The 15,395-nt window shown below is 35.6% G+C and overlaps 1 protein-coding gene across 3 annotated transcripts in view; it reads left to right on the top strand.

The window, feature by feature from the left end:
• The window catches only part of LOC306868408 (liprin-beta-2-like), a gene marked incomplete at its 3' end in the record, with an annotated part of 56,225 nt that overhangs the window by 13,392 nt on the left and 27,438 nt on the right, over positions 1–15,395 (top strand). For all 3 annotated transcript variants that reach the window (XM_079414546.1, XM_079414543.1, XM_079414542.1), the window contains exons 3-4: positions 6,034–6,239; positions 14,801–14,887. In XM_079414546.1, coding sequence (XP_079270672.1) covers positions 6,034–6,239; positions 14,801–14,887 — 293 coding nt within the window. The remainder of the gene's footprint in view (positions 1–6,033; positions 6,240–14,800; positions 14,888–15,395) is intronic.

Genomic DNA, 15,395 nt, shown 5'->3' with positions numbered 1-15,395 from the left:
AAATGTAAAAATATATTCAAATAGAAAACAGTTATTTAAAATTGATTGTACTAATATTTCATAATATTACTGTTTTTACTGTATATTAATCAAATAAATGCAGCCTTGGTGAGCATAAGAGACTTCTTTCAAAAATAGTTTAAAAAAAATCCTAATATGTAAAAAATTTGTGGAAAGACCCCAAACTTTTGAACAGTATGTACATACTGAATATTAGAAAATAAATGTTTATTGTGTAAAATAATCTCTTTTTAATTACAATAAACTATTTTTATTGATTATTTTCAGTATCGTCCATGTTGGAATTTTTTTTTCCTTCACTAAGCTAGTATTGATAAGGAAATACTACATTTATTTAATATATAAATATTATTGCATTATTTACAGTTAAAATATATTGAGATCGAACGAGATTAGCGAGAATTTATTTGTGGCATGTTATGACATTTTGAAATGCATACCACACATGGTCTATTAGATGAGTAGTCCTGCTAGTCATGAGTTATAATTGTCCTGAATGAAGGCTGCATGTGCCAAATATTACACATTCAGGACTTCAAATATAGCACAGGCTTATAAATTAATTGCTTATGAATTAACCATTAATGTTTAGTAATCAGATGTCATACCATGCGGCTAATCCTGGATCTAGACTTTAAATGAGTGTCTGTCTATGTGTCTTAAGAATAGGAGGGTGTGATGAGGGTTGACCACAGGCATGTTGTGTCTCTTTGGTTCTTCTGTGTGAACTGACTCATGACAATGAAGAAGTGTTGTTAGAAAAGTTGCTCAAGGTTCTTGAAATGCCTCCATCTGCTGGTGACAGTTGGAACATCTCAATTACCATAAAGATGATCCAACAACTAGCATTCTAGACTTATATGTGCTTAATAGACTTTCCAGTAGTTATTGTTTTGTTTTGTTCTGTTTCGTTATTTTAGGTGATTTTTGATGATAAAGGTATATTAAATAAATATTTTACTATATAATAAAATATATGTGACCCAGGACCACAAAACCAGTCTTAATTGTCAATTTTTCAAAATTGAGATTTATGCATCATCTGAAAGTTGTCCTAATGAAGTTCTTAGTAATGCATATTACTAATTAGAAATAAGTTTTGATATATTTATGGTAATAAATTTATAATATATCTTCATGGAACATGATCTTTACTTAATATCCTAATGATTTTTGGCATAAAAGAAAAATCAATAATTTTGACCCATACAATGTATTTTTGGCTATTGCTACAAATATACCCCAGCGACTTAAGACTGGTTTTGTGGTCCAGGGTCACATATAGTTATTTTATATTATATTATATTTTATTATATACTATAATAAAATACTGTTTATTGTTTTTATTTCCAAATTTAATTTAATTTATCAAAACATAATGGATATTTGTGATTAGTAGCAGAGCAAGAGTAAATATTCTACTATGTTATTTTTGTTTTTAGATCATTTCCAATAGTATTTTATTTTATTTTATCAAACCTAATGGATATCTGTGATAAGTAGCAGAGTAGCAAGAATAAATATTCTACTATGTTAGGTTTTTTTTTTCCCGTATAATTTCCAATAGTATTTATTCAATTTTATTTAATTATATTTTGGATGATCAAAACCTAATGGATTTTTGTGATAAGTAGCGGTGCTAGAATAAATTTTCCCCTATGTTAGTTTTTTTTTTTCAGATAATTCCCAATAGTATTTATTTTATTTTATTTTATCATTTTAATTTTGGATTATCAAAACATAATGGATATTTGTGATAAGTAGCAGAGCAAGAGTAAATATAGCTGCGAGCAGCGATGACGGGCCCAAGCCGTCAGCATACGCCACCCTGGTGGCATCGATAAAACGGTGCCCAGCGAGCACAAGCATTACAGTAACCCTCTGGCAGTTTGGTTTTAAGGGATACGGCAATTAAAGGGTTAATCCAAACCATCAACTCTGTGAAACACACACACACACAGAACAACATATAAAACTTTAAATTCTGTGAAAATATATTTTTCATTGGTAGTTGATGTTAGTTAATGCATTTACTAATGCTAACAAATGAGAAATTATTATAGTTACCAAAGGTTTTAATGATTTATAAGCATTTTTTAATGATTTATTTTTCCATTAACTAACATGAATAATTTTTTTCTAACACAAATTAATAAAGTAAAAAATATATTGTTAATATTTAATGTTATTTGTGAATTAACCAATGTTAAAAAACAACATTATTTAACTGTTGTTAATTTACATCATTAATAAATATATACCATTTAATGTTGATCAAAATCAATTCCAAAATGTGTTAATATATTATAAAATTTTAAAGGTTTATCTTTTGAACATGACTATTTTTCTAATATTAAAAATATTTTGTTCATTGTTAGTTCATTGTAAGTTCATACTATCAATGAAGAATTAACATGCTGTAAAATATATATTTTTCATTGTTAGTTCATGTTAATTAATGCATTCCCTACTGTTAACAAATGAGACTTAATTATAAAGTGTTATCAAAACCTTTAATGCTTTATAAGCATTTTATTGAGAAGTTTAAACAGACCCTCTCTCTCTCTCTCTCTCCCCCTCCACACTCACTGAACTCACACAGTCAGTCACCCACCCAGTCACCCACCGCACACATTAGAAGCAGTGACAGGAGATCTCTGATAGTTTTTAAATCTTCTCCTCTCCATAGTGTATTGTAAATTCATGAAATTAATCACATATCTCAGACGGTCTTGTTCTGTGTATGTAATTTTTTATGAAGTGTTTGGAAGCTGCTCTTAAAAGATAAAAAAAAAAAAGGTTTTCTCTTTTTTACTGTAACTTTAATAAGTTGCCATTAAAACACCGTTCAAGATATCCTAAATCCGTCCGCAATGAAGCATCTTCAGTATCTTGGAAGCATGTGAAAAAATGTTTGGTTGTGAATTTTTGGTTTCTGCTTGGGAGGAGTATGAATTTGTTTACAGCCCGTGTAAAAAAAAAAAAAACACATTAAAAAAAAAATAGCCGATTTCCTGTTGGTCGTAACTAATGACTGTAAATTAGAAAGTTGTCCGGATTAATAAGAACAATTTATGTACCGAGTTTGGTGTCTGTAGCTATCATTATATATATATAAACATTAATAATTATATACCATTTAATGTTGATCAATATTAATTCCAAAATGTGTTTATATATTATTAAATTTTAAAGTTTATCTTTTGAACATGACTATTTTTCTAACATTAAAAAGATTAATAAATGCTTTAAAAAAATTGTTCTTTGTTAGTTCATACTATCATGGAAGAATTAACATGCTGTAAAAATATATTTTTCATTGTTAGTTCACGTTAATTAATGCATTTCCTAATGTTAAGAAATGAGACCTTATTATAAAGTGTTATCAAAATCTTTAATGATTTATAAGCATTTTTTAAAGATTTTAAAAAACAGACCCTCTCTCTCTCTTTCTCTCTCTCACCCACTGCCTCAATCCACACAGTCACTCACACAGTCACTGACAGCCCACCCCACCCCCACCCCTCACTCAGCTGCAGTGACAGGGAGCTCTCACTCAGAGGCAGGCTGACAGGGATCTCTCACTCAGAAGCAGCTCTGATAGTTTTTTAATTTTCTCCTCTGCATAGTGTATTGTAAATTCATGAAATTAATCACATATCCTCAGACTGTATTGTTCTGTGTATGTAATTTTTTATGAAGTGTTCGGAAGCTGCTCTTAAAAGAAAAAAAAAAAAAAAAGGTTCTCTTTTTTACTGTAACTTTAATAAATTGCCATTAAATCATCGTTCAAGATATCCTAAATCCGTCCGCAATTTAGCATCATCAGTATTTTGGCATCATGAGAAAAAATGTTTGGTGTGATTTCTGTGTTTCTGTTTGGAGGAGTATTAATTTGTTTACAGCCCGTTTTAAAAAAAAACCCACATTAAAATAAATATAGCCGACGTCCTGTTGGTCGTAGCTAATGACGGTTAATTAGAAAGTTGTCCGGATTAATAAAACCAATTTATGTACCGAGTTTGGTGTCTGTAGCTAAAACTAACCCCCCCATTTTTGACAAAAGGTGGCGCTATAGAGTGCCTCTTCCACGCCCGTTTATGAGCTTTTTCCAGTGTCTAACTATCATTAATACTGATATGTGTGTTGAGTTTCATGACATTCTAAACATGTTATCTGCCTCAAAATCACCAGAAACGAATTTTCAACTTTGACACGTTGCCATGGCAACATAATTTTAGATATCAATATTCCCTTCACAGTTTTACATCGGCCATGTTTTGACATTATTCTGGTGAAGTTTGAAGCAAATCGAGTAAAAATAAGATGCTGAATTCAAAGCATTTTGAAAACGACACACTTCCTGCAGCCAGTTGGTGGCGCTATAACTTTCAGTCATAATAGTCACATCTATCCGATCGGCATCATACAACGAACAAATCACTGAAGTTTGATCTACATCATACAATGTATGTGGACGTTATTAGGCATTTCCTGGGTCTCATTTTTCGCCATAACTTCATCGCCTCGCCACGGGCAAACCGTTCGACATATCAAAAATATCTTCGCAATTTAGCGTCCCCAATGTCTTGAGATCATGTTCACCGAGTTTGGTGGCAATTGTATGGAAATCCTCAGAGGAGTATATCAAATTCCAGAGCATGCGCTTTTCAAACAGCCCTGAATAGCCGACTTCCTGTTGGGCGGAGCCTATGACATGCTGCGCGGAAGTTGTTCAGCTCAATGAGTTCTATATGTGTACCGAGTTTCATATGAATACGTGCAAGTATGTGTGAGCTATACATCAAGCTTTCTGACAATTTTCCAGGGGGCGCCGTAGAGCCCCTGTGCCACGCCCGGGTCCCAGCCTCAGCGGCGTCCTAATGGCCGCAGGTTCCAACGTGCGTGCCAATTTTCAAGAGTTTTCGGGCACGTTAAGGCCCCCAAAAGTGCCCGGATAGTCGAAATAAAAAATAAAAAAAATAAAAATAATAATCCTTAGAAAAACAATAGGGCCCTGCGCCTTACTGGCTTGGGCCCTAAATATTCCACTATTTTAGTTTTTTTTTCATGTAATTTCCAATAGTATTTTATTTTATTTTATTTTATTCCATTTTTATTTTATTTTACAGCTGACATTGCATTGTTAGGGTATCCTTCCATGCACATCTTCTCTCAGTAACTGGCACAACACCCCCACCCCTTCATTAAAGCAACCAATGAGGTCATTTCATGCCTACAGTCAAGCAAAACACTTGCGCCTGAATGCACAAATTATGCATTTGTATAAACAGTTATGTACATTAGTGGCACATTCTTTCCATGCATACAAGAAGCATTTCTTTGCATTGTTCTCATTACTCTTAACACCACTTATCTTCTTTGAAATGACATATGGAAACAATACAAATCTAATGAGACACGTAAACTAATGGAAAAGTGTGTAACATTCTTTCAATTGCATATGATAAAAATTGAAACCAAGGCCCTAATCCAGTGTCAACTGTGTCTCTTGGTTCTGATCGTTGATTCTGGCATTTAAAAATGGAACAATGTCATCATACACTTTTAAAGTGTTATAGAATCCTGATGGGTTCCAGATGTTCCTGTAAATTTGTTACATCTGATTCCATAGCATCCAGATGGGGACGGTTGGAACTGTTGTTCTAGATGATGTAGGCGACACGTGGCTGCAGTGGTGTGGTGCTGATGGTTAATATGATGTGATGATGTATGACATGGCGTGATGGTGCATCTCCCCTGCTCTCTTTCTATTTGTTTTTCCTTTCAAGTCACTTTTTGCCCTAGCTGTTCCATGGATCACATCTTTTTTCATCCTTTTTGCTACTGTGATACAATAAAAACATGAAAAAAAAGGAAAATGGAAAAAAATGGAAATTTAAAAATATGCCAGATTCGAACCTGCGTCACCCATATGGGAGTATTACCACTAAGCCAAAGGTCTAACCTATTCCATATTTTATTTAGTCCATTTCGTATTTCTGTCCACAGGTTCCAAGGCTGCGGTGGAGTTCAGTAATGGGCTGTATGATCTGGGCTCTCCTGTGAGCGTCGGGCCGCTGCCGGTTCTCCAGTTGGCTGAGGAGCTGAGACTGGCACTGGAGCTGCAGGTCAGGGACGAGGACCGCAAATCACTGCGCTCCCAGCTGCCCTGCACCACCGCACAGACCCTCGTGGAGTGGCTGGAGAAAGGATCGGTGAGGCACTTGAAAGTGAAGCCTATAAAACCATTGTGAATATTATGATAGAATAGTATCAGAGTTATTCAGTTATTATACAGGCTTATAATTCATTTAACTAGTGTCCTCAAGTCAGCTCATTCACCCTTAACTAACTCGTAAGCGATTATATTTGGAGGTTCGATGTTTAATGTTTCTTGAGCTTCTCTGTTTAGCCTGGTGCCATCTTTAAGTTTTCAGTAAGCATTTGCAAAGTGTTTTCCTTATGTAAATATTTACACACCGTGCAGTGATACAGATGTTAACATGTTTCTCAGATGATAAATTAACATTTTTTTATACAGTGTTTGTCATGTTTTGCAAACAAAACCTTTTTAACGTAAATGTGGTGACATGATTATAAGCAGCAAATAGACCATGCAAGTGTTAGGCTATTCAATAGGCAGCTTACTGAGTCTTAAAGAGACTGCATTGTATTCTCACACTCCTTTTTACAAACCTGTATGACTTTATTTCTTCTATGGAACACAAAAATAGAATAAAAATTATAAATAAAATAAACAAAGGAGGGGAAAAACAACATTTTTATGAAAGTGGTCCATATAAAGTATTATTTTAATATTATTCATACTGTTATAGTATTCATTCAAATTTATAATTATCTTTTATTCGTAAATGTTTGTTTGATTTTTACTAGTTTTAGTTAACAGTAACTTAACTGGGTCCAAATGACTTGTGCACTATATTCCCAGTCCTCATTTCTTTGTGTGAAGAACAAATTGAAATCATTATATAACTTAAGTTAATATTCACTGAAAATCTTCCCCTCCAGTGAGCTATTCACTTAAGAACCACTGCAACTAAATCATTGAGTCAGTCATTTGAACTTTATTATCTCGAGGTCAGAACTGTGAACCGACTCAATGAACAGACTCGAATGAATGATTTGTACACAAACTCATTGACTGAAACCTAGTGAGCACACATGTTAAAAACAGTTTTTTTGGTACTTTTTTTTTTAAGCGGATCTGTCACTGTATTAAAAAAAAAAAAAAAATCCTTTTGTGTTCCAAAGAAAAAATAACAGCTTACAGGGTTGAAACAACATGATAATACATAATGATAATTAGGATAATTTTCAGTTTTGAGTGAACTATACCTTTAAGTACAGACTCTTGCCTAATACAGGGTCTTTTTACATGCGTCCCAGTGGCAGTTTCTGGCCCAGCGTTTGTGTGCGTATGTTGCTTGGATGTTTTTAAAAGAGTTTGGATCCCCTCTGAGACATTGATAGGGCTGTGCTTCCTGCCTCTCTCCCTCTCTTCCCTCATATCCCTCTCTCCACGCAGTCACTCTATCCTTTCTCTCTGCTGTTTTGCTCTGCATTAAAAACAATCTGGTCACCTTTAGCTCGGCTTCATCTCCTCTAGGGTAAGTCTGTGGCTGACATCTTATACTTCTAGATTATTTTGTTGATCTGTAACCTCACAATGCACGCATACTTGCTCTCTCAGAATAGTGTTTTCTTGTTTTGCTGGTATTTGTTATTGGCAAAAATAGTCACAAGGTCCATTTAGACAGTTATTTGTGTATCCTGATGGAAAATGATTGCACATGATTCTTATAATGTATCCTGTGGTGATTTCTTGTTCAATGAACATAGAAAATCTCAGAAAGAGCATAAGCAACCTGTTGGCGGAGCTCAAGGATCAATCAAGGGCCATGTTTTTGCAGGGATCTGACCTAAAGCTAAGCTTACATTAAAGGCATTGATATACTTCAAGTGAAGTTGAAGAACAAACTACTGCCACATAATTTGAACAAAATCAGGCCAAAACAATGTTTTCAGCTGGTAAACACATTCAAACTACCATTGATCTGTGGTGATTTACGTAATAGGTTGGTGCCGCCTTTGAGATGGAAATCCTGTCCGGTTAATTTCTTCAAGTCAGTCCATCGAGGTCATAAAAAATGTTTTTCAAACTTCTTTTGATGCAAAGAATGAAAAATTGTTTGTTATTCGGGACCTTGTTCAGCTACATTTTGCGGATAAAATCCAGTAATTTTAATAGAAATCCACGCAATTGGGCAATTTTGTGAAAGGGCAAAAGATGTACCCATGCAGATTTCGAAATAGTTTCAAAATGGTCTCTTTTGCGTTCAACAGCAAAAAGAAACTCATACAGGTTTATAACAAGTGAAGGATGAATGAATATTTTTTTTAATTTTCCTTTTTGTCCGTGAATTTTCTCTGAAATTTCCCTAAAGTGATCGCATCTTAAAGGGGCCTCCTAAAAATCCACACGGTCCTTCTACAACACAGCAGTCCTATGAGCTGTGTCTCTGAGTGGGATCAAAAACCTTCATGCTTCTTAATTACAGCCGGTAAAAACATTGCAGGAAATGCGATCAAGTCCCGATAGTGAGCTGTTCACATTAAAGGGGCCACATTACGCTTTGTTCTTACACGCTGTATCTGGCCCGTGTTTACATGCATATGAGGAATGTTTGCGGCAGCTGCAGAAACAAGATAAGAGAGGTTGTTCATCTCATGACCTGAGACCCAACACCTGTCTGTAGGTAAAGCGTGTCTGTTTGATAGTATTTAAATATGTCTACTCTTATTTGTGTGTGAGTGTGCACGTGTGTCTGGTGTGTCTCCAGCTCCGCAGCTGTCAGGATCAGAGACTCTGCCAGGTGCAGCTGAACTCTCAAAGCTCTGGATAAGTTGCGTGCTATGCTAATAAGACACAATCGCCTGTGCTTGATCTCAGGGTGGAACCTTTAATAATGCTTGATAGCTGACATAATCACAGGCAGCCTCGCTCAGAAGAATATGTGTTTTTAAAGTCTTAGCATGGAAAAAGTTCATTTGAATACACCAAAAGACAATGCAAAATAGCCAAAGTATCATTTGTTGACTTCATCTGTAGGCATTTAACAGTTTTGACAACAGTCCCCGTGGTGACCGTATCCCCACTTCTCTGCGTAGTACACAAAACCTCCCTATGACGCAAACAGGAAATGCTAGGAACAGTGAGGGAATACTATAGAAGTGGTTGTAATGGGGATGGTGTGGTGTATTAACTCAGGCCTGGTAACAATCACAAGGCCCATACTGAATGTTTTTGCATTTTGTATTATTTTTTGCATTTATTTGAGGGAAAACATGTGGATAGTTAACCATTTATGTTTGTTAAAACATTTGTAGGATTGTTTTCTGTGAAACACAAAAGTAAATGTTTTGAAGAATATTGTGAAAGCTGTTTTCAATGGGGCTCCAAAAATTACAAAAATATCATACCATAAAATATGGCTCGTGTACTATATTTCAGGTATTCTGAAGCGGTACGATAGCTTTGTGACAAACAGGCTGAAATTCATCTCTTTACTATCACTGAAAAGTCCACACTTGCTCTTCCTGACAATGTGAATTAATCGTTTTTTGATTCAGATCTTTTTAATGGTCTGAATCATTTCACAAAACCTGTCCATGATTTAGACTAGTCCTTGACTCATTTACAGCTCACTAGACCGAAACAATGACCTAATAGACCAAATAGACCAGTTCTATTATCAGTAAAGGAAAAAAAGATAATATTTAGTTTTAATATTTAGTTGTGAAAGTTTTCACAAAATGTTATGGTTATTCACCTTGTTTACTTCCAAAAACATTTTATTTTACAGTAAAATTACATATTTGCATGTATATACTGTATGTATGGTTACATTTACCATTGCTCTGCCAAACTTTGCTAGTGAAATCAAGGAATTTCATATAATGGGATAAAAAGATTTCTCTCATGTTCAAGTTGGACATACAAATTTCCTGCGTAGACCAACAGAAAGATGCTTAGTTTGAAAGTGACTTATATGAGCGATGCTTCATATTACATTGCATAATGCTAGCTATACATTGTGGACAGTTTTTTTTTGTGAAATTTCGCTAATGTGACCATGCCTTAAACAATGACAGAATATTAATTTTGAGTAAACAATCTCTTTAAGTAAGTTAATTATATGATAGTTTACAGCAGCTTACAAAGTGGCACTTTAACCTATAGGCCTGACAAGATCGCAGGGTTATTAAGCTTTTATCTAGTATTAACTAGGCCAGTTTGTGCTTGTCAGTCCCTTCACAGTCTTTCTCTCGGCTGTGTTTGTCCATGAAGGGGACAACTGGACAGCAGGGTTGCTTGTAAAGGTAAAAAGACACTTAGAAATGGATGGATGTCTTCCACAGGAAACAGGGTCTTTGGTCTAATGGGTTGCAGTCTTGAGTAAAAACAGATGGGGGAGTGCTGGAAGGCGGTGTGACTGTAAATGTCCCCCTCTCTGTCTAGCTGTGTTTAGACAGAGACACTGGCTTGTTTCGGTTCAGACTTGCACTGGAACTTAATTAGAGCCGCTGTCTCACACAGAGAAAAGAAAAAGGTTGAAAGAAAGGGAGGGGGAAATTACAAATATAGAGCCTTTCGCATGTGAAAGAGGGAGCTGAATGGTGTTTTGTAGTAAGTAACATTAGGGAGTGGAAGTTGTGGATTGATGTTTTGCATCTGACACACACACACACTCTCTCTCTCTCTCACACACACACACGCACATACGCACACAAATTGAACTACTAAGTGTCTAGCTGGACAGCAGATGCAGGGGGTCTCGGACAGACGTCTGGCCTTAGAAATGAGGTTTGTGCAGTTGCTTCAGCATGTTAAGAGCTCCTGTCTTCAGCAGCCAATATAAGGAGGAGGAGAAGAAGGCGTCTCCGTAAAACAGGCAGACAGAGTCACTGAAACTCAGAGCTCAGATCTCAGCCGGCCGTTGCAGTCGCTCCTTTATTATAACGGCTCGAGATGGGCCTTCAGCATGGAGGAGGAAATTGACTTTTATAAGCATTTTACTTGGCTTAAAAAGGTAAGTTGAAATGTCTGCTTTTCTACTGTAAGTCATCCACTTTATGGATATTTCCATTCAGCTTTTATTACTGTTTTTTCTTTCTTTCATTTGAGCAGTATATAATAAGAAAGGGACCATGCAGAGTCAACCAGTCATTATTGCAAGATTTATTATGATCTTTAGCTGTGTGTTATCATAAAGTTTCCACTAAGAAAAAATAGTCCACAAAAATATACAAAACAATTGCCCTAGCAACAAGACAAACACCATGATGATACTACACCACATTATAATATTAATTATGAAGACCTGATTTTTCACAACAATTGCTAAGTGAGACGCAAAATGATGTTGTTATTTTATTATTTTTGAGATGCTGTTATAGTTTCTTTTAATATTATGAATTAGTTTGTATTGTTTATATACCATTTTAATTCTATCTAAAGTTTTTATAAGTTTGTTGTGTTTTAGCGTTTTTATTCGTTTTTTAATGTCTATATAATTTTTATTAAATTATTATTTCAGTTTTCGTTTAAGTTATTTTAATACATCAAGTTAAACTAAGTGAAAATTAATATACTGATTTGGAAACAAGCTAAAAAACATATTTAAGTTTTTTTTTTTAGTTTAAGTTTAGTTTTAGTTACATATAATAACCCTAGATGGCGACAGTTGCATGAAACGCGAGTTCGCGGTGATACGAGACGTGAAAGTAGTAGCGGTTTCTGTTACCCAGATGAGCAGACTGATATAAAGTGGTTGGATTTGTGTGGAACTGGTTGTTGTTGTTCCAAACGACAAGCAGTATTGTGCTGGTGTGGATGTGTGCCGGGAGCTTGTGATTTGCAATAGTACAAAAGCGCTTTTTATCCTGTCCAGCTTCAATGATTCTGAGCTCATGCTCTTGAACACAAACAAAAACGCTTTCACTGACTAACACTTGATACTTGGAGTAGTAAATCAGGCAGTAAAATTCAATTTAAAGGTGGGGGTACGAACATCAATGTGCACACCTGTTCTTAAAGTGCAAGAGGCGTTAAAAAGCTTGCTTGCCACGGCTGATGTGGTTTACAAGGCATTGTGGGATTGTGGTAAACCGGAGATGAGGCAGACTGTGTAATGTTGCAGGAAGGCAAATGATGTAAAACTCAACCGGCCATTACATTCCAAAGTAAGAAAGAAATTACAGTAATTATACTTCACAAGGTGTAACAGTATAAAATGCTGGGTTGGAAGTGGAATGGAATGCATTACTGTATTGCAGGGAGGGGTGGTACTGTAAAACTCTCAATATTGTCATACATTCTTGGAAAGTGGGGTAATAATGATCACTGTAGTTTCTTCTGAAGTCGTTTCAGGCCTTTACACTTCTGCGAGCAGGCAGTGGGATATGAAAAGGGGAAATTCCAGAGCCCGTGGGTTGTCTTGCTTATAAACATCTCTCTGGTGAAGTAATAAATTGAATTGGTGCTCTAGAGAGCATCATGAATCTCACTGTTTGAACTCTGCTCTAAAGGTTAAATTAGCTGTAGATCAGGACATGTGGTGGACTTTTGAAATGAGACAAAGTTGCTTTCTGTGAGTTTGGGTTTTTAGTTAATTGTACGGTTTGTTCCCGTTGATGTTCACATAGTTTCCAGGTTAAAGCTGAAGCGTAGTTTATGAACCACTAGCGCCACTGAAAGGCATAATGATAACTTATAAACCGTTAAAGACAGAACTACTGTAAGCTGTGAGGTATCTGCATTTGTTGAAACCATCAGTCCACATTATTTTTTTAAATAATCATGTTCAACAGCTGAATTCTTGGTGAAAAACTACATTACCCATAATTCTGCAGAGAATCCCCACCAACCATTAAAAGAACTGTTTAGCACCATGCCCACTGCCATGAAGCACTAGTACTTTTATATATATATATATATATATACATACAGTATATATACGTGATCAACATATTTAAGTAAAGTTTTACATTTATCAATCGTTTTTAATTCCATGATATCATTAGCAATGCTTTTGGGGATTATAGATCTATCCCTCATTAAAACTGTTAAGTAGAGTTTAGTTGTTAAAGAATTTGTTGGCATGAAGGCAAGTCAAATCTGTAATAACATCTGTGAAGTGATATACAGTTCAGTGGGCTGTTTGTCACAATATGTTCATATTTACTCACTTGGAGAGTGAAAGTTTCATAACTATTGTTTAAATCACTTTTGTTACTTTTTAGTTTTTTTTGAGTTCCTCACATTTTCCTCTGATATCAAACTTTCTTCTCATTTCCCAAGAAATAAACAACCTCAAATTGAGTTTAAACTTGCTGTGGACTGCAATTACTATGCAATGAAAGCCTCATGTGTGAGGACTGAGCGGTGCCTTTAGACAGGCTTAACCCTGTAACTCCTGTAACTCCGGCCCTGTAAACCCTGAGTAGACAGCTTTATTGTGAGAATTGAAAGCCTTAATTGGACACAGCAAAAGCTTTTAAAAGACAGAGATTATCCATGTGGCTCTGCTATCTTAGCACTGACAAGTGACAGTGTCTTATCTCCCACGCTGCGACATGCCGTATTTACTGACATATTTTCTGATGATATAGTCTGTAGACTGGACAGAAGATTTATTTGATCATTAATCTTTTTTCAGTTTATGATAATTTGTTATGCTAAATTGGTAAATGTTCTATCTGTCTGTCCATACATCCATTTGAATTGTGTACACTATACTTGCTGAAAAATTGACCTTTCGCAAAGACGTGCTCCCTTAGTTACACATCCCATTCTCACGCAGTGACAAATACATCGCGGAGCAAAGAGGAAACTGACAACGCACCGACAGACAAGTTACTTCTGGTATGAAACAAAGTCTCAACTTTCAATTCAAACAATAAATACCGTTTTGTGGCTCTTTAATGTGTCATGATGACAGAACGCTGTAGCGCTTCAGTTTGAGCATCACGAGAACCGATTATCTTTTCATATCTATCTATCTATCTATCTATCTATCTATCTATCTATCTATCTATCTATCTATCTATCTATCTATCTATCTATCTATCTATCTATCTATCTATCTATCTATCTATCTATCTCTATGAGCTCCTTTACTGTTTCTATTGAAGAGATGTCAAAGCTGTCAGTTAATTTTTAACACATTTAAAAAACAGTCAAATGTATTTGGCTTATGCATTTTTCTCTTTGTTAAAGTTTATTTTTGGCATTCATTCGTTCTTAAAAAAGTGGACAGGCAAGTTAGCTTCTCCTCTTGCACACCTCTCTGTTGACTTTCAGTTTCTGTGTGTGTGTGTGTGTACCTGGTACTCTTTACATTATGGAGACCAAATTCCCACAAGGATAGTAATACCAGTAATATTTTACCTTGTGCGGACATTGTATTGGAAAACAGCTTAAAAATCATAAGGAATAATATTTTTTAAAATCTAAAATAGCAGACAGTTTTGTGTGATATTTAGGGGAAGGGGATAGAAAATACAGTTTGTACAGTATAAAAACCATTACGCCTATGGAATGTTCTCATAAAACATAAATGTCCCCACAAAGTGATTATAACCTGAAAAATTTTACGCTAAGGGGATATTTGGGTCCTTGTGAGGAAAAACAGCCACTTCAAGTGATTAAATTGCAGATTGAAGCTCACACATGTACACGTGTGTCTCTCTACAGGTCAACCTCCAGTGCTCAGGCAACAATGAGACCTATCAAGAGCGGCTGGCGAGATTAGAAGGGGACAAAGAGTCTCTGGTTCTCCAGGTGAGATATTTCACTCAAGCCTCCAAGGCATTTCAACCCAGCATAATAGTCACAGTGTCAACACAATGAGAAGACAACTAGCCAACATGCTTGTAAAACCTCAGGGTCAAACCGGGGGACTGTGGTGTCTCTGTGAACAGAGAGACACGTGACACTGCCGCGCTGAAGCCCAGGGTGACACAGCTGCCTGTCTAGTGCACAATGGGATGGTGCACCAGTGATCACATAGCTATGGGACAATCTGTGGACAGGTTAGGGGGTTGGTGTCACTCAACATTTTACAAAGCCACGATGGTGGACACCACAGTGAGAGTTTAGCCATTATCAGCTTTAGAATGGTATGTGTTTACTGTAAACTAGCAATCTTGTTTGTGTTCATTTATCAGAGATTATTCCAAAGCAGACATCCGACTTTAACAGTAAATATATGTCCAGAATATGTGTCTGCTGATTTATATATCATTCAATTATTATATGCAATAAAAATGACACCAATGTTACTATTTCT

This window comes from Barbus barbus (genome assembly GCF_936440315.1).
Source record: "Barbus barbus genome assembly, chromosome: 50".
NCBI classification, from domain to species: Eukaryota; Metazoa; Chordata; class Actinopteri; order Cypriniformes; family Cyprinidae; genus Barbus; species Barbus barbus.
Note: the sequence above shows the minus strand (reverse complement) of the source record. Positions and strands in the feature narration are given on the sequence as shown.